The following is a 20,048-nucleotide window of genomic DNA, read 5'->3' as shown; positions in this document are numbered from 1 at the left end:
GAAGACATTTCACTTGCCATCCAAGAGGCTTCATCAAATGTGTAGGTGGGTATAGTTGTGTCAGAGAGCCTTGTCTCTCCACTTTCAGAAAAAGAGAACAAAAACCTTCTCAGCAAAACATACACAAATGTACATAGAGATACTGGAATTTTTTTTTTTTTTTGCTAATATCTTTGTCGATCATGAAAGTGTAACTTGAATAGGCTTAAAGCACAGAAGTTTTCCAAAGCACTAGAAGACAAGACAAGAACAATTGATGGAAACCAATCAAAGAGACAAGCAAGCTGGAATTAAGGAGAAACTTCCTAACAATGAGAATAATCAATTAATGGAACAGCTTGTCTTCAGAAATTGTGGTTGCTTCATCACTGGAGGCTTTTAAGAAGAAACTGGACAGCCACTTGTCTGAAATAATATAGAATCTCCTGCTTGAGAAGGAGGTTGGACTAAAAGATATCCAAAGTCCCGTCCACCTCTATTTTGATTATTTAATATGTGGACAGGGAGAATGTTGTCCACAGTTACGGAACAAGTCCTATTACTTCTTGCTAAAGACAAAATCCTTCAGCAGCATAGAAATTAATTGTAATCTAGATTAATTCTAAAACTCAATAAACATAGAAGGCTAAACATATAAAAGCATAAACGCAATTGGGAAATACAAAAATAATTGAAATTGAATGACATCATTATTACACTTGACTTTAACCCAAAGACTTAGAAACATAAGTGAACTATTGGTCCTAATAATTATAAGTAGAATAAAATGGTGTACTTTAGCTACCTTTCAATGAAAGGGAACAATATTGGTTTTCTTATTGATCTGTGTGGATCAAATTATATAAGAAAAATAGCATACAAGAAACAATGTGATGTATGGTGGCTAAGGATTCTGGGTGTTCTTGATCTATATCCATCATTATAATCACTATATTCTCAATGTATCATCTGTTTTACTTATTCACTGTAAATAAATAGCATTAAAGGTTTTTTTTTTTTTTTGATGACTGCATATTATATTGCCATCAAAAGAAAGGAAATGAAAGTTTGTTTGGCTGCTGCACGTCTTTGCTGTCATCCCAAGGGAGAGCACGATATGTCATTACTCATCATAGTCAGCTTTAATTTAAAATAGGGGATTCCCTGAAAAAGTGAACTGATATTTAAAAGCATACCACAAAAGAAAGAAGAAATGCAGCCTACACTAGAAAGTAGTTTGGTACAGCAATGACTCCAAAATTGACATTTCTAGTGAAGGCCATCAAGGATAGAGATGAAAGGTCCATTTTATATAAATGCTATATTTTTTTGTCAAGTTTGCTTCTTATGTTAGCACAACTACGCATCCAATTAATGCATAGGATTGACTATCACTGCTCTCTCTCCAAAACTTCTGTGGCAGGATTATAATTAAATACTAAAATATCTACAGTACTAGGTAGGGGGATTACATTGTTGTAAACACCAAAAATTCATATTTTTCATAAAGCCTGGTTCTGTAGGAGAACTGGTATCTGTAAGTAGCATTTTTGTTCATTCTCACTGATTTCCATTTCACTTGGACCGAAAAGCACCCGTGATCAAGCTTTTCCACTGCTACTGATAAAAGTAAACTATATCACTTTTGAAAAAGCAAGTAACATATTTAGAAGCGTACATCTCATCTCATCACATTATTTTTTCAGTGTATTTATTTTAGATAAACAATGAACAGTCCAAAATAGAATTATGTATATAATTAATATTTTGCTATATATATTAAAAGAGGGGATGCGATGGCTCAGTGGTTAAGGCACTGAGCTTGTCAGCTTAGAAGCTGACAGGCAGATTTCAGACCTGAGAATTGCATAATGGAATGAGCTCCCGTTCTTGCCTTAGCTTCCTCCCATCTAGCAATTTGAAAGCATGTAAATCTGAGTAGATAAATAGATAACCCTTTGGTGGGAGGATAACAGCATTCTGTGCACTTTGACGTACAGTCATGCTGGCCACATGACCAGGGGTGGAATTCAAATTTCTTAACAACTGGTTCTGTGGGCGTGACCTAATTTGTGGGTGTGGCTTGTTGATCATGTGACTGGGGTAGACGTGGCTAGGTGGCCATGTGACTAGCAAACCAAATATAAGTGGTCCTCACTTAATGGCCAGTTGCTTAGCAAGTATTCTAATTTACAACTGACCTCCTAGAGCTACTTGACCTGTTTTTGGTGTTTTGACAGCCATGTGCACATGCGTGCACACACACACACACTTATGATCAGTTACAACATCCCACACAGTCTTGTGACTGGGGTTTCCCATGCTTTTTGCCAGTTTCCAACAATTCCTTCTGGTTTCCAGTTAAAAATGCCCATTGGGGAAAATGGACTTGTTTAACAACCACAGTGTTTGCTTAATGACCACAAGGTTCACTTATTGACCATGGTGTTTGCCTAACTCGGGGTCTGCAACCTTAAATACTCAAAGAGCCATTTTTCTATTTTCTTTTAAATAGGTATCTTTATCTCTTTCTTTCTCCCTCTTTCTTATCTCTTTTTCTTTCTCCCTTTTTCTTTCTCTCTCTCTCATCTCTCTGTCCCTTGTCTCTCTCTCTCTTTCCCTCCATCCCTCTCTCTCTCTGTCTTCTCTCTTTCCCTCCCTCCCTCCCTTTCTTTCTTTCTCTCTATCTGTATGTGTCTCTTGTCTCTCTCTCTCTCTCCCTCTCTCTTTCTCTCTCTCTCTCTGTGTCTTGTCCCTCTCTTCCTCCCTCTTTCTCTCTGTCTCTTGTCTCTCTCTTTCCCTCCCTCCCTCTGTCTCTCTCTCTGTCTGTCCCTTGGGGGGGGGGAATATAAGTCACTTTTTTCAGTGCTATTGTAACTTTAAATGGAGGCTAAACAAATAGTTGTAAGTCAAAAACTATCTATATCTGCAGGCTTTAACCTTCCAATTAGCATCTAACTAAATTTCAGCTGCATCTCTGCACCAAGCACATAGGATAATTTCCTTATTCCCAAAATGCAGGAAAATAACCCAGGCTCACAAGGACTTGTACTTCTGATATTTTTCAAGCTTAGCAACTTTAAGACATGTGGACTTCGATTCCCAGAATTCTCCAGGCAGCAATCATTTGATTACTCCCAAGTCAGTTACATGAAAGAATTACCAACTTTAAAGATACTGAGCATTGTATCTCTGTATGAATTGATTTAGTAAGATTCCATACTTACCACACTCCTGTCTCTGCTTGGACAGAACCACCAAGGCACTTCTACTGGACTGCCACTTGTACCAAGGCTCTGATTTAATATTGCCGCCTCCTCCTCCTCACTAAATGCATGGATTGACCTCAAATGGGTCATTTTACCTATTTTTCTACTGGTGGGTTAATCTATAAAATGTAATATAAAATGTCCCTTCATCACAAGGGCATTAGCTTTAAAGATATTAAAGCCCCCCAAAAAAAAAAAAAAACTTGCTCCAGGCTACTTTAAAATGCTTTAAAGCCCGGTTCAGCTCCAACAACGCTTCCTGGAACTTCTCCTTGTAGCACTGAGCTCCTTGGCTTTTATTTTGAAATCCAGCACTCTTGGGCTTCAGCGCTGGATTTTAAAAGGCAAGCAGCTATTCACTACTATAAGTGCAGCGAAGCCAATGAATTAGTCAATTAAATAATACTTTTAAACTACTTTCTCTCCCAGCAACCTGGGCTGAAGTAGAATTAAACAATATCTTCTCCTTTGTTTTCTGAATGGATTTTATAGGAAGGAGGCTTAATTTCACACCGACACTCACCAGCCACTTCCCACTCGATCTACCTCATTTAGGAAGCATGGAGGACGTCGCCAGCAACAGCAAAACTCAATATCTTCCAAATGGGATGGTGTGGAGTGGGAGGAGAAAAAGGGATTCTTGCTCCAGGCTTAAAGCCCGGCAGCTCCAGCAACATATCTTCAGCCTCATCAGAGGCAAGTGCCCGGGAGGGGAAGGGGCGGGGCCAGCCAGGGACATGATTTGCCGGTTTTCCGAACTGAGCAGAATCATAACATCCGGTTCTATAGAACCAGAGGGAACCGGTAGGGTCCCTGCACATGACCTTGTAGGAGTGTTTGGAAAATGTTGGCTTCCTCAGCTAAGAAAGAGAGATGAGCTGGATACAATTGGATAGGGGAAAACTTTACCTTCATATGTTAAAATGGTCAAATTGGATACTTGTTTCCAGCATATGTAGAATTAAGCAGATTGTCTACAAAAGTAAATGATCATGCAAAAACAACACCCCTGGTTTAAAAGAAAGAAAATTCAGGAAGTATAGTTGAAGAAATTCCCTAATAGTAAGAACTGTTAAATAGTCTCTGGAGATGATCTAGTAGATAATCTAGAACAGGGACATCAAACTCACGGCCCATGGTTGGATGCGTCATACGCTGACCACTCCAATGCCCAGTTTAGCGAAGGGGAAAAAAATGCAATATGGCATGTGACGACGCTGTAACAACATGAGTTTGACACCCCTAGTCTAGAAAATTCTCTAAAAAACTGAATTCTTTGAGATATTCCTTCTCTAGCTTTGAATCCTCCAGATGTGTTGAATATGAATACTATTATTGCCAACTAGTATAAGAAATGAAATTTGTAGTCTAGTAGAGCTGGATATCTGAAAAAATAAGTAAGATTGCTGTAGACTGTATCAGCTGTCCATTTTATTTTACATAATTATTAAACCTTTTTTTATTTAACTCAGAAGAGACACCTGAAAGCAAAATCCCTTTCCCATAGTCAGCCCCACTACAAGTGATATAGATAGAAGACACATTATGCGTGAACCATATTCTGCTATCAAGTCCAGCACCCAATATAGGTCTTATGGTAGCAAAACCTCTTAAATGATAATGCTGTTATAGTATGTAAGGACTTTTGGGCAATAAGCAAAAAGCAACATTGAATCACATTATTTAAAATCCTAAAGACAAACAAAATAAGCATAATCATACTGTCTATAATTAAATACAACAGTCCATCAGATCTAACATGAAGAATAAAGCAACATTCTACAGTAATTCATCCAGGTTAAAAGGCTATTTGAATAAAAAAACCTTCACCGTGTTAAAAAAACAAAGCAACTTTCTATAAATTCAGCAGCTGAATTTTAGAGAGAGATGGGAGTACAGAGAACGGCTTTCCAGGAAATCTCAAGAAACAAGCTGCAGGTCTCTTATGTACTTGGGATCAAACTCTAGGAACTTATATAATCATCAGCACTTTGGAGTTTGAGTCCACTGGGAATCAATGCAAATGTTAAAAGACAGCAGAGTTTCATTCTCTGAAAAATGAGTCAGCCTTATCAAATGCCCCAAAAGCAGTATTAAAACACCACTGTCCTTTCATGGTACCTATGCACACTATGTTACCATTGTCTGGTAGTAGTTTTCCTACTGATTGATTCCCATAGCTTATTGTATATAAGGTAGCTAGAAATGAACCCTGCAAGAGAGGGCGGGGGGAAAGGACAGTAGAGATCAGAGATCAGTTACTAGAGAATTCTTTGTTCTGCACATGGTACAGAATAACCAAATGGATCATTAGTATAAGTTGGCTTTTGATAAATGGCAGAGAAAGTTGAAGCAGATTGCCTCAATAGTGATGTAGAAACAGTAGGGGACAACATCCCGTGTTTCTGTTCTTGAAAAAACACTAAATAATCTAAACATATAAAACAAGGGCCAGATCTTTCCCCCAGGAAAGGTGGTATCTTTCTATGAGCAAGCTTTGATCAAGAAATAATGCTAAATTGTGGAACTGATTCTTCTATGGAAATGCTAATCATTGCAAATGAGCAGTATTTTCTTCTTATCCAGATACCAACTACAGGAAGTCGTTAATGTTCTAATGAGTGAATATACAGAAGAAGGATTAACCTGGGCCAGATATAATATTAAGCTATAGTTTAGTATTATGGGAATGGACTGCAGTTTGCTTTTTGCAGATATAAGGCTATCGTACAATTGTGAGGAGAAGCCTAAAACCTTTGAGTTTTAATGAAACTTTGTTTTCCAACTGCATCTGAATTAGGGAAAGTAATGATACTGAACTTACTCTTGCCTATCATGCTTACTTTAAAAAATTATTGCATTGTTTACTTTCCAGATACCCAATATGAAGGGAAAAGTTTTGAGAACACAAGCAATTTCATATTTTACCTGTTTTTTAAAAAATTGGATTTTATTTTTAAAACAAAGTATAGGGCAGTTTAGATTGGCTTATGGGACACCTAGATTAATTTTATTTTATTGTTTAAAATATATTATATTAATATAGGTACTTTATGCTATGGAGTTTCATAGAAATGTAATAAATAATGAATAAATGGTAGGGCAAGAGCATATCATACCAACATTCTTTATACTGTTGGGGGTGTCTATGCTTCTGAGTTAGTTTGACTCCTGGTAATTGCTTGGACAAGCCCTTGCAGTTTTCTTGGCAAGCTTTTGGAAGTAGTTTGCCATTGTTTGCTTCCTAGGGCTGAGAGAGAATGATTGGCTTTGTGCCTATAACAGGACTGGAATTTATGGTCTCAGAGTTCTTAGTAACCTCTACATTGAACTGGTTTTAATGTTCACTGGCATCAGGGATGTGATTCAACTGGTGTAACAACCGGTTCGGTGAGCATGGCTTGCTACTGACCTTCTCCTGCAATCTTCCTGTGTGTTAAACAGCTGATACGTGCTAATCCACTGCAATGCTAGAAGCAGCTGAGTTTAAAAACCAGGAAGTAAAGGTCAGAATACAGCTGGGGCAGGTGGGTGGGCCCAACAGCTGATCATTGGAGGAAACCAGTTCATTCACAGATGATCCTCGAAGTTACTAGTTCGGCCGAACCAATAGAATCTCAACCCTGACTGGCACCCAATTTTTTCTGGACCCAGTTTCAAGATGTTGCATTTAATCTAGATAAGCTTTCAAGCCTAGAATTGTGACATCTAAAGCAATGCTTCTTCCCACATTCCAGCCTTCTTTCAGAGGTGTATAATGAGTGCTATTTAAATGTTAGCATTTGGAGTGGCAGCATCCTCTAACTTGAGGATTAGGATCACACCAGGAAGGTGTGATGGATTTTATCTATTCTGTCTTTTGGGTGTTATGCAAATATTCCCATTAGGCTTTTTAGTCATAAAGATGTTGGGGTTCTTTAACCTTCTGTTGTGTTTAATATTGCTTATTCCTTATTTTATTCTATATAATTTATGTGACATTTTAATGTACTTTCATAATGTACTTTCAAAAATTATAATGGCAATTGCTGTATAAATTACTTGTTTTTTTAATAAGAAATGGCATATAAATATTTTAAATAAAGTAATAAATACATATGTCATCAAACTATTTGCCTGGTGGAGTGTTTGCTTTTGATCTATCAAATCAAGTATTTTTTGTTTATATTTTCTTTTTTTAAAGCTATCTGGGTTTTCCCTTTTTTTTTTTTGCTTGTCCTCTTGTTAAGTTTATTTGCTTTTCCAGAGTTTCTGTTCTTTCTGAACAATTTCATTTGTAAGTTCTTTCACTTTTCATTGGGGATCATCTAACTTTTACATAACAATTTGCTGGATTAGTTCCTATGTTATCATCCACTTAGGATTTTATGTAAATTTTTGGCTCTGTTGTAGAATTTCCAAAAAGTTTTTCTTATTGATCAATCTTATCAAAAATTCAAAACAACTCTACATGTCTTAGATGAGACATTTCAGAGTACTGTTAATTAATTCCCTAATGATCCTGAGCAATGAATTTAAATATGTTGACATGCCAGACTTTCTGTGAGAATTTTTTCACTTATATAACAACTTGATTTGATAACTATGTATTTTTCCCCCTCAAGTGAGATAGTTTTGGAATATTTTAATAACTGAGTAATGAATGAATCAATATAAAACACTGTCAAAATGCTATAGAAAGTTCTATAATATACATTAAATATTATTTTTAAGAGCCCCTTTGTAACTTTAGTCTGATATGACAGAAATGGGGAATTTTGTAAGAAACTGAAGGAAGCCTATACGGAGATAAATCGTAGCATGGGAGAATCCCTATGTTGGAAGGAAAACAACAAGAGTTGCTGCAATGTTTTTGTTACCATGAGAGGTTAATTGCTATTCTTTGCTGACTGTATCATTAAACAGTTTTTGGTGACTACTTCGGATAATGGGGATGATGGCAATTGATTGTTCAACTCATTTTTCCTCTGAGATTCCTCCTGGTTCATTTTATGAACTAGTTAAAAAAAGTGGTCTATAAATAAAATATTAGATGAAAGGTAGAACCATTTTTTTTTCATAGTGAGAATTATCTAGTCAGTCTTCTCTCAATTTCTTTGATATAAAGGCATATTCTCACATTGCCCTATACCACATGACCCATAGTGCAGTAACTGTGTGACATGTCTTCACTCAATCACGGCAACTTAAAGTCATCTTTAGTTGATTTTAAAGGAATGTCACCCCTCTTTTTCTGAAACCGGTTTTCCTGTGGACATGATCTAAAATAATATGGTTGATAATGTGATTAGGGATTGAGATCTACCCAGTTCCTGTTGTTCAATTTAGGCTGCTACACACATGGGCCCACCTTCCCTTGGCACTGTTTTCCAAGGTCATTCTATTTTCGTTGGAAGTAGCATCTGGTTCTTTCAATCATCTCTCTCTCTCTCTCTCTCTCCCTCTCCCTCTCCTTCTTTCTCTCTCCCCGCTCCCTCTTTCTCTCTTCCTCCCTCCCTCGCAGACTCAGAGCCCATTTCCTGACCAGCATTGGTAGCAATAGAAGAAGAATCTGCCTAATAAAGCAGGACAAAGAAAACCTGTATGAGCAGTGAGTGATCTTTTTCTGTTGCTTCAAGGTACATCATGTTTGTATGCCGTTTATACTAATCATAGATATTAAGATACATATGTTAATGGCAAACTGTCAAACTTAGGAGAAAATGGCTTTTTTCCCAAGTCGTTCCATGGATAGAAAGACTTTGTGAATAAAGAGTTGGCATGTCTCTTCTGCTTTTCTTCTACATTATTGTAGATGAGCCATCACATTGTCTTAATGTGCCAGCACATTTTAGCTGTGTTTCTGGTTCTTTAAAATATGAATTTAGCATTTTTTCAGAAGAGTTGTAAAGATTTATTTAAAAATAAGTTGAAAAAGCTTTTATGCATTATATTATTTTGTTTTCAATACAATTTTTATGATACTAATTATTACTCAATATGGCTTTAACAAAACTGATTATGTGCATAATTTAATTACTGATTAATTTTTATTTCTTTGATGAATATTTTTTCTCTTTTTTTCATTTTGTTTTTACTTCCCCATCATAGTCCATAAAGATAATCTGAGTTACACACTAACAATTATGTGACAATATTAAATTACAATTGATAATATTTATAAAATATTAGAATGGGAAGAGACCTTTTGAATCACTATTTCCTTCAGAATTATGCAGGCTTAAATTACAGAATTATTTTCATATTGAAAACAAAAACAAATCTATCCAATTTTCTTTCTTCCTCAACTAGGTGAAATTAAGGTAATGATAACATTGTTTAATTACATTGGTACTTCAGAGATATTATTATTGAAAATAATTTAGATTGCAGCTACAAAGTACAGAAGTTATAAACCATTAATCTTTATAATATTTAATCTGTTCAAGAAGTTACTGGAGGAAGTTCTGAAAGTTCATCCCAAGAAAAAACAATGACAAAATATAACCATTTTGAAACTATGAAGAGATGTAAATGATACTAATTCGTTAAGACTATTTAATGAATTGGGATTTGCACAATTCTATAAGGTCCATCTGCATAGGTTTGCTACTCTTACATCTTTGAGTTAATGAGAAGAAAGATACATATTTTCTAAATAATCTCTTCATGTTCTGTCTTTTTGTAATTTCTCTATTCTTATAAGTTTGTTCATTTGAGGCATTTCATCCTTCATGTTACAAGAACTGAAAAAAATCTGTTCAATTCTTTCTCCCTATCATGCATAGCTAGTTTCCTATCATGTTCTATCTCATGAATGTGTCTTTAGATTGCAAAACCAAACGCTTTTAAATTTTCTTCTGGGAAATGTCTGAAACTCGGTCTTTTTAGCTACAGAACTTTTCTAGCTCTATGGTTTCCCTTTAAGGGCTGAATAACCATAACATTGTATTATGGTAGGATGCTCAATACCATCACAAGCTAATACAAAATAGGTAATTACTGACATTTTGTCAGTTGTTTGAATAAATCCAAAAGAAACTGGTGGGAATTCCAAAGTCTACTGTATCCATCCATACAAAGGCTTTACAAGCAGTTTTATTTTTAATCTGGTTCTTGATTATTCTGCCACAAAATCTGATGCTTCCACATGGCTGTTAACAAGTGATTTGAGGAGAATAGCTTTAAAGTGGGTGGGGTGGGCCCATCTTGTATCCAATGACTCTGGGCAGCTTACAACATAACAATAAGAATCTCAATGATAGAATTAGTAGTGGTGATGCTTCCAGGCATTATCTATCAGTTGTAACCTTCTGCATGTTCTCATTGCTTCTTCTATCTTTTTTCTTTAGGTAAAAAAAATCATTATAGAGGAAAGGGTAGGAGAAGGAGAGGCACAGCCTGGATCAGAGTCAAGAGAGAAATGCAATTGTTATGTTTTTATTTTTTATTTCAAGTCAAACCCCTCTTGAATTTCATTAACTCTTATTTAGTATCAGTTTAGTGCTGACTGGAATCTTGTGAATAGGTATGACCAATAAATCAGTTTAACTGTATCTTATTGCAACTGTATCATTCTTTGCCCAAGACAGAATGATGATAATTTGAGAACATTTTTTTACTGAAGACTTTTATTTTGGTAATAAACAACAAGCGAATCATATTACAGTGCCTCTTTTTCAAACCTCTTGTACTATGGCTGATTTTTTTTGAGTCATTGCATTTCTCACATAAATGAAATATTGTTTAAGAAACTGGCCCCAAAATCCATCCCTATGCTGTAAGTGGAAGCTGAAAGAGATTGGCTTACCTGGTGCCTGTTGTTAGTTTATTGCCTGGTCCTGTTCATTAGGCAGTTCACAGCAAAGGTGGAATTCAGATAGGAACCTTCTGATTCTGGAAGTGATTCCTGTGTCTATTTCTTAGATGTTCATTACTAAGTGGTAATGAATTACTGCTGTGAAGTAAAGCTGAGGCTATTTCTAAAAGTATATTGCATTTCTAATTGGTAATAAGCAAAGTAGATCAAGAGATGCTCTTCTATGTTTACAGATGTACAATGACTTACCTGAATTACTATGCAAAAGCTCAAAGAGACAAAGCCAGAAAAATCCCTTTAAGCTGAACAATCTTGCCTCAATTTTCAGGGTATGCATCATTTCTTCAGTTTACCTGAACAGAAACAATAAAAGAGCAAGAAGTTACAAAAATCAAAATAGAAGTCCCAGAAGGTGAAAATGGTTTAATTCACCCTTTCCTAATCTGATTTTTTGGGATACCTGGATTTGTAGCTTGCATTTCCTATAAATCTCAAATGTGGTCAAGGTGGTTGGGAATTTTAGAAGATTTAATATATGCAGAGGGTACCAGAATGCACAAGGCTAATTTGGGTAAAATTATAGACAAATATACTGATTGTTGCAGCCTAATAATCTAGCACCCCTCCCATAATTATTATTTTTTCACCTCTGTAGAAATGCACTGCACTATATGTATTTAGTTAATGGTAGTTAATTAAAAAACTTTGGTGAAACTTGGACTTCAAAGATATACAATCACTGTTTGAAAGATATATAATTGACAGAAATAACAAACAAGTGTTAAGTCAAATTTCAAGAATCAGATCTAGATTTGTCTACAGTATTCCACAAATTCATCACTACATTGTAGATTAAAAAATGAAAAGATATGTAAAAATATACAGAAGTTTTGGGGTATGTGTTTGTATGCTCAGAAAAATGTAGTCATCTCTCTGTATGTCTGTGTGTCTGTGTGTCTGTATGTGTTTCTCTCTCTCTCTCTCTCTCTCTCTCTCTCACACACACACACACACACACACACACACACAAATACACTATCAGAATCTGTCCTAAAACAAACACTTTGAAGCTTGGTCTGAAAACAGACTGAAAATTAATAGAATGATACCTTATAATATGAAGAACTTGAACAAATATACAGTATTGAGGAGAAACCATATAACAATGAATTTAGAAGCAATGGAAAAATTAGGATAGAATATAGAAATTCAGATTTAAATAGGAACTGAGGTAAAATTAAATTGTGTTAATGGAGTGTATATAATTTTAATTCAACATTCTATAAATACCCATAAAGAAACAGATAGGAACCATTTTAATTTCCATGTCTGCTAGGAAAAGTTATTAAGAGGTAAGAAAGAAGACATCAGTAATATTGGCATGGTAAAGGTTCTAAAATGAAAATCTTACATGGAAAACATGAAAGAAATAAGTTTAAGATTGAAGTGGCATATCAGGTGTTACCAAATGTATAATAAAAGGATGTATCAGGAAGTAAAAAAAACATTTGTTGTTTCCAGTGGAAATTAATTATTCGAGTGGATTGATTAAAATATTTAGGAACAAACAAGCAGTTATGGCTGGATCTCAAAAATGAGTTCCAAGCCCCACCCTGCAGATCAGGCAGTCACCAGGTGAGTAGAGGGTAACTGGTGGCCTAGATAACAGCAGTCATTTCAGCAATTAGAACCTTTGTTAGCATAGGAATAAGGGTAAACTGCTAATGGTCACTGCAGCATCCTATCTTTCTTATTTTTAAACAAAGAAGGTTTTTCCACATTGCTGAAAGTAAGTGCTATCCCACCCATCCTTGAATTAGCAGTAATCTACTTGACTCAGAATTTGCTCATTTCTCATTCTGAAACACCTCTATTTTCAGTGCCATTGAACTAATGTTCTTTCAGGATAATCCATTACAAAATGTAAAAAGATTTGACCCAGCGTGTGGCTGTCCTTAGATGGAATCAGCACAGTAAACAATTTAAGCCTGTTTTACTCATAGGTGCTAGACATGTAAAAGTCAACATCATAGTGACAGTGCAGAGTATTTTGCCAGTGCATGTTTGTGCTAATTAATTAAATGTATTGCAGAGTCACTTGGCTCCCAGCTGATTCTGGAAGGCTTCAAGTGGTTCATAATTAGGTTGTTTGCATGAATCTACACATACTTATGGCTGTTCATTAAATTGGTTGTTTTTCTTCTTCCAACTATATAAACTATAACAAATGGTTCTTATTCCCAAGCAAAAAAATCATTATTCTCAAGTTATTTGAATGCTATGCAACTAAAGTAACTATGTATTTAGAAGGGACCCTTGGAAGACCATTAAATCGAGGGCTAATAGCAGTTGGAGGAAAAAATTGCTTGATACATTTCTTTTCATAATTTAAAATGTTCCTAATAATGCTAGGAATTGAAAAGGGTAAGGAACATTGTAAATTTTGATGAAATAATAGATTAAACAGACCTTAAATAAATAGTTTTGAATTATTTATTTGGAGTACAGCAAAAGATAGCAAGAATAAGGAAGCAAGAAAATCCTTTATAGTCAACTTACAATAAGCAGAATCTGTGATTAGTCGCTTGCTCTACAAATCAACACTCTCCTTTCAGCTGTCTGATTTACAAAGTCCCAAGTCACCAATTCTTTAAACAATGATCATAGCAAAAGGTTAAAAAAAGCTAAATGTACCGCCCACACAACTTCTCTTTTTCGATGTCTGAAATATTACAGCTTTCATCAACGCTTTCCATTTCATGAACGACAGGCTGATAAATCTAGCAACTGTACTAATCAGCAGTATGATCCTTAAGGAAGTGCTTTTGAGTTATAAATATCAATTAGTAAATGTAGGCTTGACGTATTTGTAGCCTTGTTGTACTTTTACATCACAAATATCTCATGCTACATAGACCACTTCCCAAATTGTACTGTTTTACATTTATTTTTCGGTATTATGTCATTAAGTCATATGAACACGAACTTCCTTGTTAATTTTCCAGAAAGGGATTCCATGCATTTTAAATTCCATGCATTTTATGAACTCCTTAAGAGTTAAAACTGATGGGTATTTATCTAGTGAGGACTATATATAGTACTGTATGTAAATGCTGCTTTATGTAGAATGAAAAGAAAATTATGTAGTCCAAGAGAACGAGTGATATATTTATATATGGTAATATTAGATTTCAGTTTTAATTATATAATGGGGAAGGGAAATCTACTTTTTAGATTGGATGTGTCCAACCCAATTTTTCCAAAAATGTTGCAGTTACAAACTTCTGAGGCCTGGCTGTGCTGATTGGATATTCTGAGAGTTATAATTTAAGACTAATTGGAAATTGTTAGATTGGGGAAATGATTCCTACTACATTCTGGAATCCTTCTTAAGTATTGTATAAAGAGGCCTCCAAAATCTAAAATTATTAGCACCATTAAAGCTGCCCCTTAAATATATTTAGAAGAAAACAAGAATGAAGTGAGTAATAAATGAAAACATTTATATATTGAAAATATATATCACTACCAATCTACTCTGAGTGATAAGCAATTTATTTGCTTATACACACGCATATAATTTTTAATGCTGATAATGTGTATCTCACAATCCTGACTAACATTAAAAATGATTCAGTACAAAAAAGAAAAAGCAAGACACTATATCGATTTCACAAAACTGAAACAGTTATATTTGACACTCTTAACATCCTAGCACTAATATCTGGAGAAAAAGGCAGATTTTAATTAACTTCCAAAAAACTAAGAGAATCAGAACCTTCGGATCTCAAAATCCATAATCAAGGCAAGCTGCAAAAGTATTGTTTTTCCCAGTATTGTTTTGAAATACACTGCTCAAAAAAAATAAAGGGAACACAAAAATAAGACATCCTAGATCTGAATGAATGAAATATTCTTATTAAATGCTTTGTTCATTACATAGCTGAATGTGCTGACAACAAAATCACACAAAAATTATCAATGGAAATCAAATTTAGCAGCCCATGGAGGTCTGGATTTGGAGTTACACTCAAAATTAAAGTGGAAAAAAACATTACAGGCTGATCCAACTTTGATGTAATGTCCTTAAAACAAGTCAAAATGAGGCTTAGTAGTGTGTATGGCCTCCACATGCCTGTATGACCTCCCTACAACACCTGGGCATGCTCCTGATGAGGTGGCCGATGGTCTCCTGAGGGATCTCCTCCCACACCTGGACTAAAGCATCCCCCAACTCCTGGACAGTCTGTGGTGCAATGTGGTGTTGGTGGATGGAGCAAGACATGATGTCCCAGATGTGCTCAATTGGATTCAGGTCTGGGGAACGGGTGGGCCAGTCCATAGCATCAATGCCTTCGTCTTGCAGGAACTGCTGACACACTCCAGCTACATGAAGTCTAGCATTGTCTTGCATTAGGAGAACCCAGGGCCAACCGCACCAGCATATGATCTCACAAGGGGTCTGAGGATCTCATCTCGGTACCTAATGGCAGTCAGGCTACCTCTGCTGAGCGCATGGAGGGCTGTGCGGCCTCCTAAAGAAATGCTACCCCACACCATTACTGACCCACTGCCAAACCGGTCATGCTGGAGGATGATGCAGGCAGCAGAACGTTCTCCATGGCATCTCCAGACCTTGTCACATCTGTCACATGTGCTCAGTGTGAACCTGCTTTCATCTGTGAAGAGCACAGGGCACCAGTGGTGAATTTGCCAATCTTGGTGTTCTCTGGCAAATGCTAAATGTCCTGCACAGTGTTGGGCTGTGAGCTCAACCCCCACCTGTGGACGTCAGGCCCTCATACCACCCTCATGGAGTCTGTTTCTGATTGTTTGAGCAGCCACATGCACATTTGTGGCCCGCTGGAGGTCATTTTTCAGGACTCTGGCAGTGTTCCTCCTGTCCCTCCTTGCACAAAAGTGGAGGTAGCGGTCCTGATGCTGGGTTGTTGCCCTCCTACGACCTCCTCCACGTCTCCTGATGTACTGGCCTGTCTCCTGGTAGCACCTCCATGCTTTGGACACTACGCTGACAGACACAGCAAACCTTCTTGCCAGAGCTCGCATTGATGTGCCATCCTGGATGAGCTGCACTACCTAAGCCACTTGTGTGGGTTGTAGACTCTGTCTCATGCTACCACTAGAGTGACAGCACCACCAGCATTCAAAAGTGACCAAACTATCAGCCAGAAAGCATAGGAACTGAGAAGTGGTCTGTGGTCACCATCTGCAGAACCACTCCTTTATTGGGGATGTCTTGCTACCTTCCCTGGCTTTCCACCTGTTGTCTATTCCATTTGCACAACACATGTGAAATTGATTGTCAGTCAGTGTTGCTACCTAAGTGGACAGTTTGATTTCACAGAAGTGTGATTGACTTGGAGTTACATTGTGTTGTTTAAGTGTTCCCTTTATTTTTTTGAGCAGTGTATTTGCCATGTATTAGATATTACTTGGAATTAACCTTTTCTTTAAAAGGAAAAGGAATTTCAGTAACACATAAGCTTTTATGGCAGAGAATATCTTCTTGTTTGATGCGAAGAGGTAACCTTATAATATGATTTGAGGACGGTGTGTGTTTTTATCTACTTCAGTAACAGAAAAGTTATCTGTGGAGATTCACCAGATCTTAGTTGTCTCAAAGGTGCTTTTTCAAAAGGCAACTGAACTGTTTTTTCCTGATTTTTTTTTATTGATAAGTACCGTCCCCCCTTCCCATTCCATCATCAGAACTAATAAAGTTTCTTGGATCAGAAGTGAAATGTTTTCTTCTTCCTCAAGGAAAAACAAAACAAAACAGTCCAGTTGCCTTTTGAAAAGGCATATTTGAGACAGAAAAGTTATCTGTTTAAATAATAAGGGGACAAATTTTGTCCAAGCAGGTTTTCTTCTGTTAGCTATAAAGCTCAGAAATTTTTTTCTGAGATTTTCTGTTTTCCAAAACTGAGAGACTGGTGAGTCTTTCATTTAAACTTTTTTTCAATTCCTTTATCTAAACTCATATATTGTCTGGATTTTTTTAAAAAGATTGACAGGGCAGTAGGACATGTATTTATCTTAACTACAGACAAGGTGGGGTTTTTTAGAAACCAGATTTACCATGCGTTGTGAGAATACTAAATAAAATGGATCAGAATATTTTCAGTATTTTACAAGAACAAGACAAACAACTATTCAATATTCCTTGTGATAGGGATGAGTCAGTAAATTATTGAGGATGTATAAGACATGACTTAAAAATATTAACCTTAAAGCCCATTAGAACTTCTTTAAAATCTGATCAATTATTTTCAGAGTAAATTTATTTTCCATGAAACTAACACATATTTTAGCCTGAAAGGGGAAGCATGTACAGAAAAAGAGGAAGATTCTCAGCATCAGGCACATTTAAGAACATTATTAACAGTAATAATGATAAACTCAAAGAACTCTAGAGGAAAACCATGAAATAATCATGCAAGCATACAAGAATAAAATAAAATCAACACAATTCCAGCAACCAGAAATGAAATAGATGCAGGAAAACATAACAATAGCAAAATTGCTGAAAACTAAATTTAAAAAAATCTGAAAAATAAATGGAAACAATTAGATGGCTTGTAATCTTCCAACACATTTATCTATGAGAGAGTAATATATCGGGATAATCCCAAGCTTTACAGAAAGATAGAAATATTTTAAAGAAAAACGGTTGAAAACGGTTGAATGGTTGAGACATATACACAAACAAAATTATTCAGCAGGCTATTAAGAATATTTTGCCTCATATTTTGCAGAATTAAAAAGACTTTTAGAAAAAAAGGAGCAAATCTGCAAAATGACTACTGAAGACACTTGAATTAAAAGTGCAGAACTGCAGAATATTAAGCAGGAGAATATGACATCCTGGAAGGAAGTATGGTTATTGCACTAGAGTGGAAAATAAGATACTACTCTAACTTACTGTAAATGCATTGTGTATATGTGCATATGTGTGTGGGGGGAGTGGGGGCTGTTGTTTCCTACTCCCTTTGCTTTCCCATAATAATTCCACCCAGAGCTATTAATTTCAGATGAATGGCCGTATAAATTGAATAAATACATATATACATAAATAAAACTCCATGCTTTCCTTTGTTGTTACCAAAATTTACACAGAAAGGATCTCTTTTGAAAGCACATTTGCTTTTTCAGGTGGATCCCTAGAGCAGGCAAAGGTTTACCTCAGATTTGGATTAGACTGACTCTGATAAACTTGAAAATATTCTAACCATTAGAGACCCTTGGAGCAATGTGCGGGTGTGAGATTAGATTTCCTTTCCCATGCAGCACCAAAGTTAAGGGGCTCTCCTAATACCAGAGGAAATAATCAGGTGCTTTGACCAGTCATGATCTTTCAGCCTAATTTGCATCACAGGGGAGTTCTTTAACAGGAAGTTGTCTATATACTTTTCTAAAGGGAAGCAGGGAGATAAAGTTTTCAAGTAAGCAACTAAATATAAAAAGAAATAGGGAGGATTAGCATGCATCTTCATATATTGGCCTCCACAGAATGTTATAGGTCATCAGGTTGTTTTTAACTCCTAGCGACCACATAGATTTCTTTCCAAGAGCTTGCGGTAGGTGAGCCCTGGAGCCTTGCAGAGTGGTATCACTGCCCATAATCAGATGGCGTAAAAGCATGTCTTGTTCCTTGCTCACTGGCAAAACTCCCCAACAAGCCAGCTATCTTGTCCATTTGACTTGTGGTAATTGCCCGCTAGGAACTGACTAGCTGGTTTTCTTTTTGCTTTCAAGTACTATATGTTTGTATATATGTGGGGGGGGGGGAGAGGAAGAGGGAGAGGGAGAGGGAGAGAAAGAGAGAGTTTCCCCTGTCCAGTTATGTCCAATTCTAGGGGATGGTGTGCATCTCGGTTTCTTGGCCAATGGAGCCAGCGTTGTCAAAAGACAATTTTGAAGCTCTTCTTGCCAGCGGCAAAGAGGCAGCCATTAAAGCTTCTGAAGTTGGGACAGCTGCGAAATGGAAGAGAACAGAGAGAGAGAGTGTGTGCCGGTTTGGTGAGAACTTTTTCTTTATTCTAAGACTTGAAAAGACACCCTAAGGAAAAGAAAGAATCTGTAAAAGTTTTGACAGAAGTGATTAAGCGGCGATTTTAAACAGGAATGTCAAAGTAATGTTTTTTTTTTTTCCTCATTGCTGGATTTTCTATACATGATCTTATATTTTGAAACTGGACTGGTTTTTTCTTTTTCATCTATTTTTTTTTCTCCTTTTTGATTTTGTAACTATTTTAGGCTAGAGACTCCCATCTAGTTATTTCTTTTTTTTAATATCTTTTTCTTTTTTTTTACTAATTCTTATTGCATTTTGTTTGGAAAAGGAGGAGGAAAGTGAAAGCAAAGAAACTTTGTAACACTGCCAACTAGAGGCTTGGAAATATTCTATTTCTCTTGTGACCAGACAAAGCTGAGAAAGAAAGAACTGAGCCTTTTTTTCCCAAGGATATTGCTATTCGATAAGATAGAGGGAAGAGCATGGGAGAGTATTATTGAAGGTGCTCTTCTGGGTTTCTATCAACAGCTGGAGTCTGGTGCTGAAGGTTATAGAAAAAGAAAAGGTAATAAGTTTCTGGAGAAGAGTGTTATAACAAGAGCCTTGGATAACTAAACAAAGTGCAGTGTGTTTTCTTGATTTTTTCTAAGCTGTGTTACCTCTCCCCAACAGTTTACTTTTTGAAATAGCTATTTGGACTTTTAGTTCTTTGGAACTTGTCTTTGCTTTTTTTCTCTTTATACTTGTCCTTGGAAGTTAATTTTTTACGTTTGTTTTTTATTTTAAAAGAAAAGTTTTAGTATTAATGGTTTCCTTCCTTTTCTTTTTTAAGGGAACAGCCTTTTCCCCCCTCTTTTTGATTTTCTGGTATTTTTGTTTTTCCATCTACCTCCAATACTGTTTTTTTCTTTCTTTTTATCTTCCTGGACTTTTTTTTTATTTTTCTCTTATGCAGTCTTTTATATTT

The 20,048-nt window shown here is 36.1% G+C and overlaps 2 protein-coding genes across 3 annotated transcripts in view; one reads left to right on the top strand and one right to left on the bottom strand.

The window, feature by feature from the left end:
* LOC113436336 (programmed cell death 1 ligand 1-like) overlaps positions 1–20,048 on the bottom strand; it is a 53,965-nt gene that overhangs the window by 15,012 nt on the left and 18,905 nt on the right. For both annotated transcript variants that reach the window (XM_087937484.1, XM_087937485.1), the window contains exon 2: positions 11,296–11,399. In XM_087937484.1, coding sequence (XP_087793610.1) covers positions 11,296–11,386 — 91 coding nt within the window. In that variant the 5' untranslated portion in view covers positions 11,387–11,399. The remainder of the gene's footprint in view (positions 1–11,295; positions 11,400–20,048) is intronic.
* Positions 8,748–20,048, top strand: part of ADPRH (ADP-ribosylarginine hydrolase) — a 41,143-nt gene continuing 29,842 nt past the window's right edge. The window contains exon 1 of the mRNA XM_087937483.1: positions 8,748–8,866. The gene's annotated coding sequence lies outside the window, so the exon portion shown is untranslated. The remainder of the gene's footprint in view (positions 8,867–20,048) is intronic.

This window comes from Pseudonaja textilis, chromosome 7 (assembly GCF_049901715.1).
Source record: "Pseudonaja textilis isolate UNSWEBS1 chromosome 7, rPseTex1.2, whole genome shotgun sequence".
Taxonomy (NCBI): domain Eukaryota; kingdom Metazoa; phylum Chordata; class Lepidosauria; order Squamata; family Elapidae; genus Pseudonaja; species Pseudonaja textilis.
The sequence above is the reverse complement of the archived record's forward strand: the minus strand, read 5'-3'. Positions and strand labels throughout refer to the sequence as shown.